Genomic DNA, 21,557 nt, shown 5'->3' on the forward strand with positions numbered 1-21,557 from the left:
CACCTGGCCCACACGGAGCTGGGGGGCGCTTGGGAATCCCATTTCTGCTGGGCAGGGGAAGGAGCAATCCGGGGTCCTGTCCAAGGTGCTGAGGGTGAGGAGCACTGGGTTTGGGTGGCTCTGGCGGGGTGGGTCTCCCCTGGGACACGCAGGATGCTGGGTGTTCATGTGCTCTTGTCACCTCGGCCTGGACGACCGGAGATGGGTGTCGGTGTCTAGAAGGCAAGCAGGACCCTCTGGGCCTTCCTGTTCTTCCCCTTGGTGGCTCTGGTTCTTCCTCCCATGCCAGGGGCTCTGCCCATGGGGGCTGGCCCTTGAGCAGCATGTGCCCATGCTGAAAGCTGCGGCTGGCCAGTGTCGCACTGGGCAGGACCCGCTGTGGACCCCGCGGGCTGTCTGGGCCGGTGGATCACGACCGCGTCGGCGGGCAGGGCACGGTCCACCTCCCTGAGCTTGAGGGCAGGCTTGGGTCGCTCGTGCTCCTGATGCTTTCTCCACTGGTCCAAGGTGACCGGCCGGGTCGGGGTCTCTCGCGCAGGCTCCTGGGGCTCGGGGACCGCAGGAGGCCTGTCTCCCACAGGCTCCCGATGGGCCTGAGGGAGCAGGTCCACACCTGTGGTGGTCAGCGTTGGGGGTGGCCCGCCAGGGGAGTCCTGCTCGCTGGCCCTGTCCAGTTCCTTCTTCTGGATGTAAAAGAGCACGTAGGCCTGTTGGCTCAGGGCAGAGGAGACATTGCAGGAGGTGACCTGAGAGTCGTCCATGCGATACCACCGGTCCTTCCCAGGCCTCACGTAGCAGAAGTAGTGTCCCTGGTGACACCCCCAGCCTGCGTGCACCAGCACCGCATAGAGTTCGTACTCCAGGGCCCCCGCCTTCTGCTCGGACAGCAAGGCCTGCAGGTCCAGGCGCTGTGGGTAGCGCACGGGCTTGGCCACCTTGCCGCCTGTGGGGCCGCCGAAGCGCTTGAGCATGAGGATGAGGACCTGGGGAGGGGCATGCAGAGCCAGCGTCTTGGCGGAGGGCCCCCTGTCGCCACAGGCAGCGCAGTGGTACGCGTCGGGCCCGTCCAGGCTCTCCGGCTTCACCAAGTCCTGCAGAGCCTGCTCCACGCTGTCGGCGGCCTGGATGTCCAGGGCGATGTCCAGGTAGGGCTCCAGCGTGGTGGAGACTCCGCAGCAGCGCACGCACTGGATCTGGGACCTCCAGTAGCCCCCGAAGAGCCGCCGCACCAGGGTGCTGTCCTGGGGCTGTGGGTGCGCGGCCGCCAGCTCGCTCACACACCCGCCCTGCATGGCGCCCACGGTGGCCATCAGGAACTCGTGGGCATCTTCCTGGCGCCAGGCATGGAAGCCGGCGAGCAGCTCCTTCACGGGCGACACCACCTCCCCGGGGTGCAGGAGGGCGCGGGAGACGTGCGCCCGCATGGCGCAGAGCGTGCAGGACAGCCGCCGGGGGCAGGAGGGCGCGCGCGGCCGGGACAGCAGGTAGCCGGCCAGCGGGGGCGTGTAGGTCAGGCACTGCAGGGCCGCGTTGGCGTAGCAGGTGTTCCCCAGGTTGCGCAGCCCGGCCCCCACCTGGCCGGGCCCCAGCCGGCGCCCGAGGCGGCCCTGGCAGCCTGTCGTCTCCGCAGGCCCCGGGGCCATGCTGCGCGCGCCTGGCCGGAGGGACGAGCGGCTTCTTGGAGGGGAGGCAGGTCAGCCCTCCCGGGTCCCCGCACCTGGTCCAGAGGCTGCGAGCGCGTCCAGTCCTGAGGCCGAAGCTCCGAGTCGCGGCGAGGTCCGGAGTCTACCCTGCCGGGGTCAGGAAGAGCCGCTGCACGATGCGCACGTCAGGACCGCTGGCTCCGAATGACCTGCAGGCCCGGCCCGGGCCCCTTTTATAGCCCCTGGCCCCGCCCCGCGACGAGGCCCCGCCCCCGACCCCCACCGGTCACCGGCCTGCTGGGCAGCGCTGGGCGTGGCCCTTCCGGGCCAGCAGCTCCCCGGGGAGTCCGGCGCTGGGTCACACCCCCCCCTCCAGTCTGCGGGGCCGGACCTGGCACAGGTGCAGTCTGACGAGGCACTCAGAGCCCCAGCTGCCCACGGCTGGACAGGGACAGTCATCAGGCCCCTTCCGACCCCCTCAGCGTCCTGGGCTCGGGACCCGAATAGGGCTGGGGACGACAAATTGCGGCTCGGACCCTCCACTGGCGTCACCCCACCTGCCCCCGCATGTCAGAGCAGCATCAGCACGAGCTGGCAGGGACAGGAGAGAGTCAGAGAAGCCCGGAGTTGGCTCCGGACACCTGTGGGGCTGGGGTGACTCCTCTGGCCGGGGCGCAAAGGGCAGGAGCAGACTCTCGGGGAGCTCGCAGGACGCCCCGCTGCACTCAGGAGCAGCCCGCGGGATGGACACAGGCGGCTACATCATTCATTCCCAAGGATTCGGGATTAAAAAATATCTTCAAGGGAAGCTGCACACTCAAGACAGTCGTGACGAGGTTTCTCTGATCGGGTCCCAGGAGGTCCGGACGCCGAGCCGAGGGCCTGGCCTGGGCCTGCAGGGGGAAGATGCAGAACTGTTGTTGGGGAGACAGAGCCCGTCGGGGCCCCGCCATCCTCACAGTGGGGCGGGCGCTGGCCGGGACAGACAGGAGTCCACTCAGTGTCCACCAAGCCCCCGGGAGGCCCCTGCAGCTGGAGGTGCTGGGTGTGGCCACATGGCCCGGGGACGCCTGAGCCACAACCCCTGCCCCGGGGGTGAGGGGCAGTGATTGAGGGAGGGAGGCACAGCGATCCCTGGAGAGGCCCCAGGGCGTGACCTCTGGCACCTGCTTCCGGGGTGGCCCCCGGGATATTGCCCTCAGAACCGGGATGTGGCTGGGGGGATGTGGGGGGGCTGGGCTGCCGCCATTCTGTGGAGGGCTCGGGTTAGGGCGGCGCTGTGGCCCGGGCTGTCCCCCCGTGGGCGCTGGCAGGAAGGAAGTGGGTGGGCAGGCAGCCCTTGTGTCCGCACCCCTGGCAGTGGGTCACTTTGATCTCTCTAGGCTTCAGAAAATGAACGACCCGAACTCCCTGAAATCTGGCCGAGGCCCCGCGTCCTCTCGGGCTTCCCTTGGGGGGAAGCAGCGTCGGCTCTGCCCAGCCCCACTGCAGCCCCCACCCCTAGACCCGCGCGCGCTCAGGAATCCGGAGCGTGTCCCCCTCACCCCGGGGCTCCGGGGTGCGCCCAGGTGCGCCCGTCCCAGCAGGCGCCTCATGACCGTCGGGGGGTGAAGACAGAGGTCAGCCCAAGCCCCACTGAGCTTTCTCAGGGCGCCCTGGACGCCTAGGGCTGGGGGGTCGTGCGTGCCCAGGGAGAGGGTCACCCGGCGCCAGACTCCCCTGGAGATGCCAGCCCGGAGAGGCCACGCCCAGCGCTGCCCAGCAGGCTGGTGACCCGGGAAGGGGGGGTCGGGGGCTTCAGGGCGAGCGGGGCCAGGGGCTATAAAGGAGGCGCGGGCCGGGCCTGCAGGTATTTGGATCAACCCCGGCCCGTCCCAGGAGGGGTGTCGCTGGGGATGGGGCAGCGTTGGGTGGCCCAGGTGTGTCCCCTGACTTTCCTCTTCCATCGCACCCTGTGCTGCGGGGGTGGTATGCGAGGGAGGCGGCCAGTCGCTATGACAGGTCCTGGGCATGACGTGCCGACGAAAAGGGGGGCCCTGGGGAAGGGGGGCGCTGTGTCCTCACTAGCCCGGCCCGGAGCTGGGAGAGGGCCTGGCTGGCGCCGGGCTGTCCTGCTGCAGCCGCGAGATGGCTGTGCCCGGCTGGCGTCCCGCCCCTTCCCTCCCACCCTGGCTCCTCAACCCCGACGTCCTGAGCCACGGGGACCCCGTGACAGCGGGGGAGACAGACCCCGAGGATTCCCGGGCGTGCGCTGGGGCTCCCTCAGGGGGCTGGCTGCCCCCGGGCCTCCAGAGCGCTGGAGCCGTGGCCGCGGGAGCCGCCCTGTCCTTCCCCTGCCCAGCCTGGGGCGGCCAGCACCGGGCAGCCTCCTGCTGGGGGCTGGACTCTAATAAGACGGTGTCTCACCAGCTCCTCTTCACTCTCAGTAACACACTCTTGTGTGCAAATGAGTGAGTGTGGTGGGATGTGTGCCAACGCACTCGCGACGCGTGGAAGGTAAAGCCCGACACAAATTTCACTTTCAAAGACTTTACTAAGAGCAGGAAACTGATTCGTGTTCGGCTCAAAACAAGCGGGGGAAGGTGCCCGACGATCCCTCGGCCACCACCACCCCGGCCACATGTCAGCGCGGGGTGGGGGGCGGGGCAGGGCGCCCTCCGCACGCCCTGGGCCCACCCCAGGGACTCCCCCAGATTCACACAGTGAAGCCCAGGCTGGACCCGATTCTGCTTCACCCCACAGGGAAGCCAGAGAGACCCTCCCTCGCCCAAGCCCAGGGCACTCAGGCCCAGTGCTCCTCCCCCTCGGGGTCCCTGCCCAGGTGCAGAGTTGGGGTGACCACGCCCCCAGAAAGGTGTCAAGGGTCCTGCTCAGAGGCCGCCCTTCAGCGTCCCTCGTGCTCCCCACCCCCACCCGCCCTGCGGTGGCAGCTCCTCCAGGAGAGCGATTCCTACGGGCCCCCCCAGGATGGCCGGGTCTTTGGCCTCGGACACGCACAGACGGCGTCAGAAGGGGGAGACCCCGCGGGGGCCCTGGGGTCCTCTGGCTGCCGGAATGAGGGCCTGCCGGGGGCGGTTTTGGGCTCAGACTCTTAAGGGTCTCCACGGGGAGCTGTGCGGGAGGGAACGGGGGCGCTGCGCGATGTGCTGCTCGGAGAAGAGAGACGCGAACCCGCGTGCGTTTCAGGGCACTTTATTAATAGACGAGACTGGGGCGCAGGCCCCCGACGGCTGCGCTCCAGGAAGAGCCAAAGGCACAGGGAGCCCCCATCCCAGGCCGCAGACAGGAGCCTCGCGCTCGCGGCGGGTGAGCAGAGTCTGCAGTAAACCCACCCACGAGGGTGCGGGGCAGCGAGCTGTGGCGTCCCTGGGTCCCCGCCTGTCATGGGGCATCCTCGGGGCGCCTGCGGGCCAGGGTCCGCGGCCAGGGCGTCTCAGTCCCCATCGCTGTCCTCAGAGGAGGAAGACACCAGGAGATCCTCGTGGAGGACGCTGCGCGGGGCAGGCGGGGCGGCGCCCTCGGGGCTGCAGCGGGTGGGGGAGCTCTGCGGCGGAGGGGGCGGGGGGCAGGCGGCCTTGAACCTGCAGCTCCACTGGCCGTGCTGCCGTCTGCTGAGGACCAAGGTGAGGGCCGGGCGGGGCGGGCTGCAGGGCCGGGAGTCTGGGCGCTCGGGGCCGTGGGCAGGGCGCGGGGGCTCAGCGCTGGGGGCCGGGGCCCCCTGGGTGGCCAGCGGGGCTGTGCAGGACCCATGTTCCGGGAGGCCTGGTGGGGGAGGCAGGGTTGGCTCAGGCCCCACGTCTGCGTCCTCACTGTCCTCCTGGGGGTGCTGGGCCGTGCCCAGCCGGGCTTTCTTCGGGGGCTTCTGTGGAGCAGGACTGGGGGCGGCTCTCTTGCCTGGGGCCTTGGGGCTGATGGAGGAGCCCTGGGGCCCCCACTTCTGGGCAGGCTGATGGTGGGAGCCTGAGGGGACCTCGAGGAGATTGGGGTGTGTCCAGGGGTGGGGGCCGGGAGCCAGTGTGTGATGCAGAGCGACACCCCGCGGTGTGTCCAGAGAAGGGGGCCCAGGGGAGGGAGCCCCGCCCTGCATCTCCCTCAGGGCGGCGGGTGAGAAGCCCCCCGGGGCGGGCCGGCCGCTGGGACACCCCTGGACGCCGCTGCGTGTCTTCTGTGAGCTCGCGGGCGGCCGTCCCCGGGGCAGGTCCGGGCCGGGGCCGCGCTTCTGGGTGGGGTGGACGGGCAGGGGCCGGCTCGGGTGCTGTGGGGACACGAGGGAGAGGGACGTGAGCTCCCCCGCGCTCCGGTCAGCAGCGCAGCGCGCGGCGAGGGAACCACAGCGGCCCCGGCGTAGGGGCCGCCCGGGAGCAGGGACACTCACCCGCGCGTCGTCCCAGGGGGCTGCGGCTGCCCGCCCGCCCTGTGCCGGGCCCGGGGTGCTCCTGGGAGGCTTCTGCGGGAGGGTGCCCCGCTGCTGCTCCTGCCTGCGGGGAGAAACGCCGTTAAGCAGAGATTCCTGGGCCTCCCCGGTGGCACAGCGGTTGAGCGCTGGGTTGCGAAGCTGCCTGCGGCCTCTGCGGCGCCGGTTCGATCCCCGGCTGCTCCCCGGCCAGCGGAGGAGGATCCCACATGGTGCGCAGACCTCTCCTGCCGCCCGCTGCTCCCCTCAGCAGTGTACTTCGGTCCTTCTGCCTGCTCTGCTCCCCACTCTGGCTCTGGTGAATTCTCTCACCCTCCCGCGCTTCTGACTATACCCAGTGCATGTATAAACAAAAACAAACAAACAAATATAATAAATAAATAAATAAAAACATGCCTCTATAAAAAAAAAAAAAAAAAGCAGAGATTCCTGCGCCCACGTGGGGGTGGGCAGTGTCCCCCCTCCATCCCCGGCTCCCGGGATGGTCAGGAAGGCCCTGGCCACCCCACTGTCCTCCCGCCTTGGAGCTTCTCCCCAGTGCTGGGCGCCCACGGACTCCCTTTGGACCCCCCTGAACCCCCCCCGTGCTGTCCACAGGTGCAGGTGCCCTTTGCCCCCCTCACCCGCGTGGGCCCCCAGGAGATCAGGGGCCCCTGAGCATGGAGGCCGGAGGATCCCGGCCTGTGGCGCTGCCCCCTCCACCTGTGCTGGCCCGGGCCTGGCTGTGCCCACAGGGGAGGGGTAGGTCACAGCGACCTTGACCGTGAGCTGGGGGACCCGCCAGCTGACCGCATGTACCTACCTCAGTGCCCGAGCAACCTCCCGCACGGTCCGGGTGCCAGGCTGGGGCTTCCGTGCCAGGTGCCCGTACCACGGGTTCTGGTTCTCCTTGCCTTGCAGGGAGCCCAAAGCCTGGGGCGCCAGGGCCCCCTGCCAGCACCTGATGGGGCACCTGGGGCTGGCGGCCTTGTGCCCAAAGGCTCCGCAGTCCTTGCACTTCACCTGCGGGGAGGAGGGACACGGGGTCAGGGCCTCGCAGTAACATGCAGGGGCAGGGATGGGGAGGGGGCTGTGGGGGGCAGGGTAGGCAGAGTGGGGGCCTCCCCTGGGGTCTGAAGGAGGGGCTGGAGGAGAAGGGAGGGCGCAGGTGGCTGACCGCACTGGGCACCGGGGCGAGCGGGGGCTACAGTTGCAGGGAAAGGGGGAGGAGCTGACTTGGGGTGCGGGGCCTTCCCTGGAGCGCCTGGCGGTGCTGGGGCGGGGGGCCCTGAGCTGTGCAGACAGCCTGAGGGGCGCCTGCCCTGTGCTCGACCTGGGGGGCCCGACAAGTTCCTGAACTTACCCGAGGATCCTCCTCCACTGTTGGGGGTGCTGTCTGCCCCCCGGGTCCTGCCCGCGGGGCCATCCCTCTCTGGGTGCTCACCGGGCGGAGGACCCCAGCTGGGCTGGGCCTTCCCGCCATCGGACGGGCCCCCTGGAGCTTCATCCCGCTGTCCCCGGGCCCGACGGTGGGTGACCTGGACAAGAGACAAGGCAAGTGTCAGTGGGCTCAGGAGCTCCCGCCTCCTCCGCCACAGCCTCTGCCTGGGGTGAGTCCCGGACACCGGGGGCCACAGGACTTACCTCAGGGCCTCTCCTGCCCACCCTGGGGGCCCTCACAGCCCCTCCCCCTGCACACCCCGACCCAGGACTCACCACCGCCCTCCTCCGCCCCGTTCCAACCATCTCGGTGCACAGGTGCCCGTGAGTGGGAGCCCAGCCCAGGCGGCAGCACAGCAAGCCCTGCCGCCCCACAACCCCCTTGGAGTCTGTGCCAGGGAGCCAGGAGGGTCCCCTGGCAAAGCTGACTCAGCCTCGGGGCACAGTGCTTGAGGGTAAACCCCTCCTGCCCCCACTGAAAACACCCCTCACCCCTCTATCACTGGCTGCGCCATCAGAGGACCCCCGAGAGGGGGAACTCACCTGAGGCCGTGGGGCTGCTCCGTGGGTCAGGAGATGCTCGGGTGGGGCTGGACCAGGTGCACTGTCGGTGGGCAGCGTCCTGGAGGCCGGAGCAGGTGGGACTGGGCAGGAGTGGTCCCAGGCCTGGCTTTTAGGCTGTCCCTGGTGTCACGTGACCCAGCGGGTCTTCCCTCCCATCAATCACTGCCCCTCACCCCTGTGCAGGTGGTTGTGGCCACACCCAGCCCTTCCGGCTACAGGTGCCTCCCGGGGGCCTGTGGTGGACACTGAGTGGACTCCTGTCTGTCCCTGCCAGCGCCCGCGGCACTGTGAGGATGGCGGGGGCCCCCGAGGGGCTCTGACTCCCTGGGCCACCTGCTTCTATCGGGGAGTGCTCGTGGGTCGGTCAGTCCTGGGACTGTGACTCTTGCTACTGGAAAGACGCAGACCATCGTGGTGATGTCCCGGGAGACGTTCCCCTGGGCACCAGGGACGGTGTCAGGGGACAGCACTTCCCAGGCCTTGGCAAGATCATGGGGCCCTTTTAGCGAGTTTCCTTTGGCCTCGCGCCGCGACACTGTGTGTGTCGTTTCCAGCCGCTCCCAGGGGAGCTGGTAGTTTGGGGGCTTTGTCTTAGTTGAGTACAATTTGCAGGACTGCGCGGGGCACCGCCTCTGTGGCTCGGCCGGGCAGGGCTCCCTGAGCGAGATATGAAGTGTGGCCTTAGAAGTGACTCTGCCTCCATTTATCTCCAGTCAGAAGCGGGACCGAAGCCAAGGAGCTTTCTCAGGCCGGGAACACGGTGCTGCTCATTGAGGTTGCCCCAGGCTGCCCCCAGGGCCGGAGACAGATGCTCAGGTGCCACCAACATCTTTAAACAAGACTTGGTGAATGTTGCTCCTGGCCTGATGGGCTAAACATTGCCTCTAAGGCTTGGAGAGTGAGAGGGGGCTTCGGGGCGGCCGGAGGAGGGCCGGGCTGCTAAGGGTGGACAGGGGTTTGGAGGAAGGAGAGATGCAGCAAGGGCTGCGCGTCTCCTGGGGAGGAAGCCTCACAGAGGGGTTGCCCGGCGATGACCTCACGCCAGCCGTGAGCTGCATTTGCAACAGCTTGCATTGTTTTGAAAAGGTTCAATTTCCCACAAATTACTTCATTCAACATCCTCAGCCACTGCCTTCAGCTCACTGATGTCCTTTTTTCCTACGTGCAATCTCGCTGGAGAGTTTTCCATGCTGCTTTTAGGTTTGCTACCTCGTTGTTAGAATCTCAGTGTTGACCAAATGTAAGGAATTCCTTCAGATTTCCCTTCCTCCACGACACCGGGGTGTTTGGAATCGCCTCACCCAGACGCATGTCAGAGATGCTCCGTGAATCAAGAATTTCTGTTGCTCTTACACGGAACAGTCCCCCAGTATGAGTTTCTGTCGGGACTCTTGGTCCTGCTTCAAAGACTCTTTTATACCCCGAGGTGTTTTATCCTCTTCTTGCTGTTTGAACCTTTGCTCCTTCGATGGCTTTTCTTGAGCACGTCAGGCTGGTAGGTGGCTGAATCTTATTTCAGGGATTGTGAGACTAGCGTTTCTCCCGAGCGGAGCTTGCCCAGGATGGAAATAATTTACAAGAATGAGGTGCTCCCTGCACAAGTCCTCCAGACATGACAAAGTTTGGAGCTGTTGGTGACACCGTCCCCACAGCTCTGCTTGCAGCGTGCCTGCACCTGCGATGTCAGGTTGGCGAGCGGCACACTGACAGCACATCTGTGCATGTGCGAAACCACCGGTCACTGCTCTGACCTGGGAGAACTCACCTGCAAACCTGACCTCTTGACTGCAGATAAGGGGGTAGAAGGATCCTCCCTGCTCACCCCAGGACTGCAGTGCTGATTCATGCAGTGTGAGAGCCCTTGGAGGGTTAAATATTCCTGCTGGGACTGGATTTTGCTTCTGCTTTGTACCGCACTGTCCACCAGGCAGGTGACTTCCTGCAGGCCTGCGAGACTCTCCCTTCAGGGCTGGGGGCCCTGGTGTCGCCGAAGGGAGGAGCGGTGGCTGAAGGCTCTCCCGCCCAGCGGATACGCGTGTGGCCGCTCTCCAGGGTGGGTCTCTCATGGCTTCTAAGGTGAGCGCGTGGACTGAAGGCTTTCCCGCAGCGGCGGCCCTCGTGGGGTTTCTCGCCTGCGCGTGTTCTGCTGGGGCGCCGGAGCTCAGAGCCGTGATGGAAGGCCTCCCCGCAGAGCAGACGCTTGTGTGGTGTTTCTCCGCTATGAATTCTGTTGTGCTGGCTAAGGCCAGAGCTTTGGCTGAAGGATTTCCCGCCTTGTGGACAGGCATCCTGCTTCTCTGCAGGGCAGATTTTCTCATGGCTTCTAAGGTAAAAAATGACTGAACGCCTTCTCACATGCGCGGCATTTATAGGGTTTCTCCACACTGTGAGTTTTCTCTTGCTGTTCACAGTAAGAGCTGTGGCTGAACACTTTCTCACGCGAATGGCGTGCGTGTGGTCTGCACCTCGTCGTCGGGTCTGGGTGTTATTGTGGCTTCTAAGGTCAGAGCTTTGCAAACATTTGTGCCCACCTCAATGACAGTTACATGTTTTTATCTCCAGTGTGCATTGTCTTGTGTTTCTTGAGGTGAAGGTAAGGACGAAGGAGCTCCCCATACTCGTGGCACTCACGTAATTTTCCTCTAGTGTGAATTTGTTTGTGTGGTTGAAAGGACAGGTCCTTGCTGAGTGATTTTCCCTGCCCTGTTGTGATATGAGGCTTCTGCCCCACGCGAATTAAAACACGTTGATTGAACTCAGCTCTGTGAATAAACTCGTCACCCACGTCAATGTGTCCAACGGGAGCCTCTGGAGTGAGACGTGGCTGTTTGGGAGAAGAGAAAAAAGACCCTTAGTGGTTTGCCAGCCTATGTCCTTGCCTTCATTTGTCCACTAGCAACCTGGGCGTGACAGTCTCTAGGGCTCGTCTCGCACACGTACTGGGTCACTCACCTGCAGGCAGACCATATTATCCTTTGAGATATTATTTTCCTACCGTGAGAAATGTTGATGCAGTTGACTGTATTTTTAGAACGGAGGTTTTGCCTTGAGCTCATTTATTTTGAGCTTAATTTATTCACTGATTTCAAACTACCAAACTTTTCCCCAGAAAGTGCTTAATTCCAACTCCATTACACTCCTGCAGGCACCTTACCTTATTGCCGGATCTGCAGTTTGGATGATTAGGACTCACACCCACTTACCGTTGGCATGGCGACCCTTGCGTCCTTCTGGTTGTGTTGTGTTAGTAACACTTCTTCTCTGTTATGCAGACTTTCTCTCCATAACACAGTGACAGCTGTGACCTCCTTGGCCTGGGCCCGGACGGGGGTGGGGTCGGGTTGGGACCCGGCCTGAGAGCAGGCACCTGGCAGTGTTAGTGTGACAGCACAGGCCATGTCCTCGTGGGACCTGATGCTCGGGGGTGACGGTGTTCTCAGTGCGCTCGTCTGTACCACAGAGAGGAGTGTGGGCCAGTGGCACCCTGAGGCGCAGTAAACTGAGTGTCCTGCTACCCCAGAGACCAGGATCTTGGCCCCAAGTCCAGGCATCTGTGTGAGCCGGGCTGATGTAGCCCCAGCGCCTGTGGGCCCAGGCCGAGGGCGCCATCTCCTCTGTTTTATCTGTGAGTCACCCACTTCCTCCACCTGATTCCAGGTGCTGGGACTGCAGAGGCCAGCGGACGCTCACGGCCTCCCAAGGGGACAGACGGCGTCAGAGAACCCAGAAAGCGGTGCTGGAGGCGCGGCAGGGAGTCGCCTGCGTGGAGCCGAGTCCGGGCACCATGGCGCCTTCATGTCCATAACTGCTGCTCAGCATCAATTTTTACTCTTTCTTTTGCAGCAGAGCGGCGCAAATTCTCTTCTGCAGCCCCCGACCTTCACCTTAAAGGAAAGGCACTCGACCTCACAGCAGCCGTCCATCCACACACATTTCAGCTGCCTGTGAATCGCTCCCCTGGCTGAGGGCACAGAGCAGAGCCCTCAGTCAGCTGGTGAATCATTACTGGAAGGCAAAATCACGTCCTTGGGGCCAAGCTCAACCATCCACGCCCCAGGGCTCCTGACACAGGGGATGGATTTAGAAGTGAGACGGGGCAGATGTCACCCGAGCAGTGAGGGCTGAGTGCACCAGGCCGTGCCCACGCTTGTCCTCAATGAGCAGAACCGAACCCCCGCCCCCTGCCATGGCCGTGTCTGGGGTGCATAGAAGCAGAAGGAGACAATGTGCTTCCTAATCCCAATGAACAAATCTTTCCAGTCGATGACAATGTTCCACGTCTCCCGGGGAACAGTCCCGTGGGAGACGGCCATTGGCTCCCTGGGAGGATCGGCCCCGTGTGCTGGCGTCTGTGCTGCGCCTCTTTGGGGCACAGAGATGATACAGGAAGACGCTGGGCCGTCAGCGTGCTCTGCAGAGCCGATGGGAACGTCTCCGCGTGTGTCAGAAAAGCTGGCGTTTGCACGTTTGGAACAGGCAGCAGCCTGCTCCGTGCCAGCCAGAGGGAGCTGAGACTGGGCCGAGGAGAGCCGAGCCTGTTCCCATGCACTGGTCTGAGATGGAGTCGGGGGAGGGGCGGGAGGAGGCGGGGGCAGCATCCATGCCCCTCCCCATTGTTCTGCCACCAGCCCTGCTGGGGTGGGGGGGCGCCACCAAGTGCCCCCGCCCCCCACCCCCCCTCGGCGATTGCCTGCCCTTCCCTGCCCTCCTGACCAGATGCTCAGATCTACAGGGTCTGAGATCTACAGGGCAGATCCACAGCCTGCAGGTTTTGTCTTGTTCCAACCCCGGGACATTTTTAGAACCCAGGAGAGTCCATATCAGCAGGAAGGACGCATCTACCATCAAGGCAATGGTAAGTCACATGGGGAGTGACACTAATCATTCAAATTAGAGACATGGCAGTAGTATGTTAATAAGTGAATCTATTATCCTAAAGTACATTAAGTTGAGATTTAACTCTCAGCAAAACGTTTTGGATAGTTGAGTTTAGTGAAAAAATTAATGAGCTCAAAATTATAACCCGAGATATTAAAAAAATATGGAAAACTACACACTGTTCCTATGCCTAGTCTTTGCCTAGTTTTTTTTTTTTAAAGATTTATTTATTTATTTATACAAGCACTGGTACAGTCAGAAGCGCAGGAGGGTGAGAGAATCCACCAGAGCCAGAGCGGGGAGCAGAGCAGGCAGAAGGACCGAAGTACACTGCTGAGGGGAGCAGCGGGCGGCAGGAGAGGTCTGTGCGCCATGTGGGACCTTCCTCCGGTGGCCGGGGAGCAGCCGGGGATGGAACCGGCGCAGCAGAGGCTAAGGGCAGCTTCGCAACCCAGCGCTCAACCGCTGGGCCACTGGGGAGGCCCCTTTGCCTGTTCTTTGAAACACAATGACGCCTTCAAAATCAGTCTACAAGCTGCAGTTAGGATGCTGCAAAAACGTGTGCAGGAGGGAAATGCAACTCGTTAGGAATTAACACTGGAATGATTTTAATTGAAGGGCATCACTAAATGATTATATATATATATATATAAAATAATGAATGTATGGATGTATATGGAAAACCATTAATAGCCTTTCCTCTCCTTCCCAAAAGCAGATTCCCTCTGAATGTAACAGTATGGGAGATTCCCCATAGTGCTCCACACTGAACGAACATTTATCGGCTCCCACAGAAAAGAAACCCTGTATCAGCAAGCAGTGTCGGAAATCCCTTGGTGGCCGGCCATGCCTTCATAAGCACAAGCACATTCACAGTCAAGGTAAAGCCTGTGAATGCCATCTGTGCGGGAAAGCCTTCAGTACCTGCTCCAGTCTGAGACGGCACGAGATGACTCACGCTGGAGAGAAACCTTAGGAATGCCGCATCTGTGGGAATGCCTTCATTCAAAGCTCTGACCTTAGAAAGCACAATCTGACTCACAGTGGAGAGAAACCGTATGAATGTCCCCTGTGCGGGAAAGCCTTCAGTCAGTCCTCTAACCTCAGGCAGCATGCAAGAACGCACACTGGAGAACAACCGTGTGGATGTCACCTGTGTGGGAAAGCCTTCAGTAAGTGTTCTGCCCTTCGACGACACGGGGGAACTCACACTGGAGAGAAACCATATGAATGTCATCAATGTGGGAAATCCTTCAGTCAGTGTTCTGCCCTTAGATGACATGAGGGAATCCACAGTGGAGAGAACATGAGTGCTTTTAGTGAATATTCTGACCTGAGATGACATACAATGATGATTCATTATATTTAAGAGACGGCAACCATAGCTTTAATGTTGAAACACACCAGAAGACTCATACACTGAAGGGATACTGCAACTGATGTGGAAAATCCTCTAGTCTTCCTAACTTGACATATGCACATGTATGTGGCCGTGAATACACACGTATGTCATCAAAACCTTCAGTCATTGGCCTGACCTTCGATGACCTGAGAGAACTCCTACTGTACATAGAAAGAACGAGGTTGTCTTCAGCAGCAGTTGTACGTTTGAAACGTACTAGAGGATTGACACAGGTCAGACCGCCTGGGAGTGTCATCCATGTGAACAAATATTCAGCCAAGCACCAGTCACGTAGGCACAACAAAGCTCAGTGAACGAGTCACTGCTAACCCAGGATGTGAGCGATGAATGTGCTTGAGGATTAACAGGCAATTCCCACAGAAGCGATTCAATTAAAAGCCAACAGAACCCTTATTCCCAGAGCCATTCTGTGGCACATAGGAGGAGTCAGATTGTACAGAGCACTCAGTGTCACTAAAGAAGTTTCTCAAACCAAGGAGACGGTAGTCCAAAAACCAAAGTGGAGAAAACTTTAGCTAGATTTCACATCAGATAACGAAATCTAGGAGAAAAATACTCTCAGAATCTTTTAATATGCAAGTTAGAAATAATTAAGAATAACCATAATTTTACAGGGAAAGGGTGACGTCGCCAAGGTAGTCAAATGGTCTGGGAATACTGAACTAATGCTGGGAGTATGCAAAATTTTGTAAGAAATTAAAGTTTGCAATAGATTTGTAAAGATGTGAGTAAACCATGTTGCTAAGAAAGTCGGGTGAGCTGAAGTTCTGCTTGTCCTTATGCAGCTGTAGACACCTGTTTAGGTCTGCGCTCCGCGGCACGTGGGCTGAAGTTTTAGCCCAACTCAGAGTCTCTCCCAGCAGCTCCTTCCACACAGCTCATCCCCACGCATCCTCTCTCCTCACTGACATAGTGCGCTCCGTCCGCGGCCTGCGGGTGACACAAGATCCCTCACCCCGTGCTTGGTTGCTCCAGTGTGCCGTGGCCCTGGCTTGGCGAGGTCATGGGGGGGAAGTGCCAATGACACTGATGTCCACCACTGCGTCAGCGCCAGCCCCGTCTCTGTGGGGACGGTTACAGACCAGAGGCACGGGTAGCTCAGCACTTCAAGGCCACAGAACACTCCTTGAAATTCTCCATGAAGCCTCTGAGTTGGGCTAAGTGGGGCCAGGAGTTCATCATCCCATGACCACATCCAGTACCTTGACTGGGTGAGTCCTGAGCTCCGCACCCAGTCAGCTCCCCGCCAGTGCTTTCTCCTTCCACAGCAGCTCTGCCGAGAGCACTCAGGCAAGCTGAACCCCCTAAGCTATCCCACACCACAGAAGCCCGCAACGTACTGCAGAATGAAAGTTCTCACAAAGGAATTGCACATGTATTCCCTTTGATGAAACCTAAAAACTGAACTCAAGCCTCAAGGGGAAATGCTTCCAAGAGAGAACTCAGCTGGCGTGTGCTCTCCCCAACTGCCACCGTCCCCACTCACACCCAGAGGCACTGTGAGTGAACACAGTCTTGCCTCCAAGTGATACCTCACTGTTTTCAAACCCCCCGCCCCCCAAGCGATTCTATGGTGCAGCGAGGGTGGAAACAGTCATGTGAGGAGGAGGAACTAAAATTCAACCTTCTGGTATCTTGGCTGGAGAGGCAGAGACAAGAGAAGTGTGAAGAAGGGCTCAGGGAACAAATAAGTCCAGACCCTGGAGACACACCTCATGGGTTCTCATTTCCACCGTCACAGTCCAGGAGATGTTACTCAGTCTTTTTGTGACTCAGTTTATTCAACTCTAAGGTGGAAATGAGCTGAGTACTTCATTCTTGGCGTGGCTACGAGGCCACTGCCGTGGACCAGAGGCCCTAGATGGCTGCGGGCAACGGGCACTTCTGTCAAGAGAAGGTAGATCCCCCTTCTGTGTTCCTGCCCCCAGGGAAACGGACAGTAAGAAGCGAACCTCTCAGTTTAATTGGCAACAGCTGATAATGATCAGGCGCTGACAGTTAGCACCAGGCTTTCCTGGCCGGGAATCCCCAGGACGTGCCTGTGGCTTCAGTTGCCTTCCGGGTTTTCTGAATTTGAAACAAGATTTTAAAGCCAAATTGCTGTCTGCTTCCCATCAACAATTGTGTTCAGGTCTGTTAACCTTTGGGGGGGTTCATTTATGTAGCGTTCTATTTCTTCCTTCCCCCCTGCACCCCGCCTCCCGTGGGCCCTGGTCCCTCCCCTCCCCCGTACCTGGGGTCCCTCCGGGTGCCCAATTCATCGCCCAGGAGCTTTTTAAAAGAGGCTGATCAAGGCACCCTCCTTGGAAATACCCTGGTGTGCCCGTTTGTTTTTGTTTGTTTGCTTTTGTTGTTTGTGTTTGTTTTGTTTGTTTTTGTTTGTGTTTGTTTTTGTTTGTTTGATTTGTTTGTTTATGCTAGTTTTTGTTAGTTTTTGTTTTTGCTTGTTTTTGTGAGTGTTTGTGTGTTTTTATTTGTTTTTGTTCTGTTTGTTTGTGTTTGTTTTTGTTTGTGTTTGATTTTTAGTTTTTGTTAGTTTCTGTTTTTTTTTGTTAGTGTTTGTTTTTGTTAATTTTTGTTAGCGTTTGTTTTTGGTTTTGTTTTTGCTTGTTTTTGTGAGTGTTTGTGTTTGTTTGTTTTTTTCTGTTTGTTTTTAATTTTTTCATTAGTTTGTTTTTGTTAGTTTTTATTAGTTTTGTTAGTTTTTGTTTGTGTTTTTGTTTGTCTATATTTGTTTTCCCTTGTTTGTTTTTCTACATTTGTTTTTGTTTGTTTGTTTTGTGGGAACCCCCCTCCACCCCCGCCAGAGGAAGGAAAACTAACCTGCTTTGCAGAGGCTGCCGGCTTCGCAGCGGGGGAGGCCCTATCAGATTTCCTGTTGATAGACAGCATAAGCAACTGTGCTTTAATTCTGAAACTTTTTTCTGATATAAATGAGCAAAGTAAATAAGTATGTGTGGGAGAGACGGTGTCTCACTCCAGAATTACGAGGCCCGGCGTGGAAGGGAGCAGCAGCCCACACCTGGGCCCTGAGTGCAGGCTTTGGCTATGGCCCAACAATGATCTGATCACTTCCCCCGCTTTTCCAATGACTTTTGGTCCCCAGAATGGAGCACCCATGGCCTTGATCATTGATTTCTGCAGAATGAAAGCAGCAAAACCAGACAGGTGCCCACTAGGGACAAAGGTATGGACATTCTAGTCACGAAGGACACCCCATCTTCAGCTCCCGATCCTCATGACACTACTCAGAACTTTTACCATGACAAATATCATCACAAAAATTATATGTCTTAGTAGTGTGCAAAAGCATCTGCAACAAATGATAAACACATTCTAATTGAAAAAACAATGGGCACACACATGTCCGTATGGTACATTTGATCTTTATTCATCTTTTGGGAAGGATAAGGTAACTTTCCCAAATCACTCAAAATCATTTTCCCTCTTGCCAGAATTCACTAGGTTAATTTTATCGCAGGATTCAACCCCTCCATCTAGTCCTAGATAGCCCTCCCACCACCCTCATTCCCTTCTTCACAGAAAACGAGGGGCTACAGGCAATGCCTGCTATCAGAGAACTTAGAAGTATGCCAAGAACGCCACTCCCGGAAAACACAGCAGGCAGGTGCCCCACCCCCAAGGGTGACACCATCGGAAGTGCTGAGGGTGTGTGATCCTTGCAGGAAAGGGACACAACTACCACTAGTCATACCCTGGGGCCTTGCTTCAGGGAGCCCTGATGTTTCTCATCCTCACCCCACCACCCACTCTGCTCTGGCATCTCTAAGCAGACTAAATTCTATCAGGAACTGAACTCCCACGCTGCCTTCCAGAAACCACTATGGATCTCTCTCTCAACAAGTCTTCTCAGAAGGTTCAGAAGGTAGAAGTGCTTTGTGCCCCTTGGGTTCCTCAGCTGTACCGTATCGTTTTGGACACAAACTGTTCATTGAAAGCAACGTACATGCTACATTAAACAGTGTTGTGAGTTCACAGAGAACAGGCGCAGGAGAAGGCACCCCATGGTGACTCCATGCACTGGCTCCTGAGGCTCAGGTCCTTCCAGGATGGAGCGCGCTGCCTCCTGCCCCGGGGCACGCCCAACTTGTTAGGTCCAGGTGTCCGTCACGGGTGCCGGGAGGCTCTCCTGCTCCCGCCTTGTACTCCACGCTGCGGGAGAGCGACTCGTTGGATGCAGAACAGGTTTCCATTGGGGACAGCTGAGTAGCTTTGCAGTAAAACTCATCCTAGGACAAGGCTGAGTGTGCTGTGTGGGCCACCTGCGCCCAGCCCGGGGCGCTGCCCTTTCTTCCCCTGCCACAGTTGGAGGATCAGGGGCGACCAAAACTAGGGAACCCCGTGCCAGGAGTGGGATTCCATTGGGCTCCTGCACCTGGCCCACACGGAGCTGGGGAGCGCTTGGGAATCCCATTTCTGCTGGGCAGGGGAAGGAGCAATCCGGGGTCCTGTCCAAGGTGCTGAGGGTGAGGAGCACTGGGTTTGGGTGGCTCTGGCGGGGTGGGTCTCCCCTGGGACACGCAGGATGCTGGGTGTTCATATGCTCTTGTCACCTTGGCCTGGACGACCGGAGATGGGTGTCGGTGTCTAGAAGGCAAGCAAGACCCTCTGGGCCTTCCTGTTCTTCCCCTTGGTGGCTCTGGTTCTTCCTCCCATGCCAGGGGCTCTGCCCATGGGGGCTGGCCCTTGAGCAGCATGTGCCCAGGCTGAAAGCTGCGGCTGGCCAGTGTCGCACTGGGCAGGACCCGCTGTGGACCCCGCGGGCTGTCTGGGCCGGTGGATCACGACCGCGTCGGCGGGCAGGGCACGGTCCACCTCCCTGAGCTTGAGGGCAGGCTTGGGTCGCTCGTGCTCCTGATGCTTTCTCCACTGGTCCAAGGTGACCGGCCGGGTCGGGGTCTCTCGCGCAGGCTCCTGGGGCTCGGGTACCGCAGGAGGCCTGTCTCCCACAGGCTCCCGATGGGCCTCAGGGAGCAGGTCCACAGCTGTGGTGGTCAGCGTTGGGGGTGGCCCACCAGGTGAGTCCTGCTCGCTGGCCCTGTCCAGTTCCTTCTTCTGGATGTAAAAGAGCACGTAGGCCTGTTGGCTCAGGGCAGAGGAGACATTGCAGGAGGTGACCTGAGAGTCGTCCATGCGATACCACCGGTCCTTCCCAAGCCTCACGTAGCAGAAGTAGTGTCCCTGGTGACACCCCCAGCCTGCGTGCACCAGCACCGCATAGAGTTCGTACTCCAGGGCCCCCGCCTTCTTCTCGGACAGCAAGGCCTGCAGGTCCAGGCGCTGTGGGTAGTGCACGGGCTTGGCCACCTTGCCACCTGTGGGGCCGCCGAAGCGCTTGAGCATGAGGATGAGGACCTGGGGAGGGGCGTGCAGAGCCAGCGTCTTGGCGGCGGGCCCCCTGTCGCCACAGGCAGCGCAGTGGTACGCGTCGGGCCCGTCCAGGCTCTCCGGCTTCACCAAGTCCTGCAGAGCCTGCTCCACGCTGTCGGCGGCCTGGATGTCCAGGGCGATGTCCAGGTAGGGCTCCAGCGTGGTGGAGACTCCGCAGCAGCGCACGCACTGGATCTGGGACCTCCAGTAGCCCCCGAAGAGCCGCCGCACCAGGGTGCTGTCCTGGGGCTGTGGGTGCGCGGCCGCCAGCTCGCTCACACACCCGCCCTGCATGGCGCCCACGGTGGCCATCAGGAACTCGTGGGCATCTTCCTGGCGCCAGGCATGGAAGCCGGCGAGCAGCTCCTTCACGGGCGACACCACCTCCCCGGGGTGCAGCAGGGCGCGGGAGACGTGCGCCCGCATGGCGCAGAGCGTGCAGGACAGCCGCCGGGGGCAGGAGGGCGCGCGCGGCCGGGACAGCAGGTAGCCGGCCAGCGGGGGCGTGTAGGTCAGGCACTGCAGGGCCGCGTTGGCGTAGCAGGTGTTCCCCAGGTTGCGCAGCCCGGCCCCAACCTGGCCGGACCCCAGCCGGCGCCCGAGGCGGCCCTGGCAGCCGGTCGTCTCCGCAGGCCCCGGGGCCATGCCGCGCGCGCCTGGCCGGAGGGACGAGCGGCTTCTTGGAGGGGAGGCAGGTCAGCGCTCCCGGGTCCCCGCACCTGGTCCAGAGGCTGCGAGCGCGTCCAGTCCTGAGGCCGAAGCTCCGAGTCGCGGCGAGGTCCGGAGTCTACCCTGCCGGGGTCAGGAAGAGCCGCTGCACGATGCGCGCGTCAGGACCGCTGGCTCCGAATGACCTGCAGGCCCGGCCCGGGCCCCTTTTATAGCCCCTGGCCCCGCCCCGCGACGAGGCCCCGCCCCCGACCCCCACCGGTCACCGGCCTGCTGGGCAGCGCTGGGCGTGGCCCTTCCGGGCCAGCAGCTCCCCGGGGAGTCCGGCGCTGGGTCACACCCCCCCCTCCAGTCTGCGGGGCCGGACCTGGCACAGGTGCAGTCTGACGAGGCACTCAGCGCCCCAGCTGCCCACGGCTGGACAGGGACAGTCATCAGGCCCTTTCCGACCCCCTCAGCGTCCTGGGCTCGGGACCCGAATAGGGCTGGGGACGACAAATTGCGGCTCGGACCCTCCACTGGCGTCACCCCACCTGTCCCCGCATGTCAGAGCAGCATCAGCACGAGCTGGCAGGGACAGGAGAGGGTCTGAGAAGCCCGGAGTTGGCTCCGGACACCTGTGGGGCTGGGGTGACTCCTCTGGCCGGGGCGCAAAGGGCAGGAGCAGACTCTCGTGGAGCTTGCAGGAGGCCCCGCTGCACTCAGGAGCAGTCCGCGGGATGGACACAGGCGGCTACATCATTCATTCCCAAGGATTCGGGATTAAAAAATATCTTCAAGGGAAGCTGCACACTCAAGACAGTCGTGACGAGGTTTCTCTGATCGGGTCCCAGGAGGTCCGGACGCCGAGCCGAGGGCCTGGCCTGGGCCTGCGAGGTGGGAAGATGCAGAATGGGTGTTGGGGAGACAGAGCCCCTCGGGGCCCGCCATCCTCACAGTGGGGCGGGCGCTGGCCGGGACAGACAGGATCCACTCAGTGTCCACCGCCGGCCCCGGGAGGCCCCTGCAGCCGGAGGTGCTGGGTGTGGCCACATGGCCCGGGGACGCCTGAGCCACAACCCCTGCCCCGGGGGTGAGGGGCAGTGATTGAGGGAGGGAGGCACAGCAATCCCTGGAGAGGCCCCAGGGCGTGACCTCTGGCACCTGCTTCCGGGGT

General features: G+C 60.7%; 2 protein-coding genes across 2 annotated transcripts; both read right to left on the minus strand.

Moving 5' to 3' along the window:
• Nucleotides 1-215: 215 nt before the first annotated feature.
• LOC311188121 (ubiquitin carboxyl-terminal hydrolase 17-like protein 6) lies at nt 216-1,643 on the minus strand (the record flags this gene model as incomplete). The annotated part of the gene is made up of 1 exon (XM_084259877.1): nt 216-1,643. The coding sequence occupies one exon, from the start codon at nt 1,641-1,643 to the stop codon at nt 216-218; it is 1,428 nt and encodes a 475-aa protein (XP_084116003.1).
• A 3,433-nt stretch (nt 1,644-5,076) lies between these two features.
• LOC311188122 (ubiquitin carboxyl-terminal hydrolase 17-like protein 13) lies at nt 5,077-20,434 on the minus strand (the record flags this gene model as incomplete). Its single annotated transcript, XM_084259878.1, has 5 exons — nt 19,098-20,434; nt 7,400-7,574; nt 6,860-7,059; nt 6,019-6,121; nt 5,077-5,361 (listed from the first exon to the last, which is right to left on the minus strand). Exons 1-5 carry the CDS (start codon nt 20,375-20,377, stop codon nt 5,077-5,079), a joined length of 2,043 nt encoding a protein of 680 aa, XP_084116004.1. The 5' UTR covers nt 20,378-20,434.
• Nucleotides 20,435-21,557: the final 1,123 nt, after the last annotated feature.

This window comes from Talpa europaea (genome assembly GCF_964194135.1).
Source record: "Talpa europaea genome assembly, contig: HAP1_SCAFFOLD_275, whole genome shotgun sequence".
Lineage (NCBI taxonomy): Eukaryota > Metazoa > Chordata > Mammalia > Eulipotyphla > Talpidae > Talpa > Talpa europaea.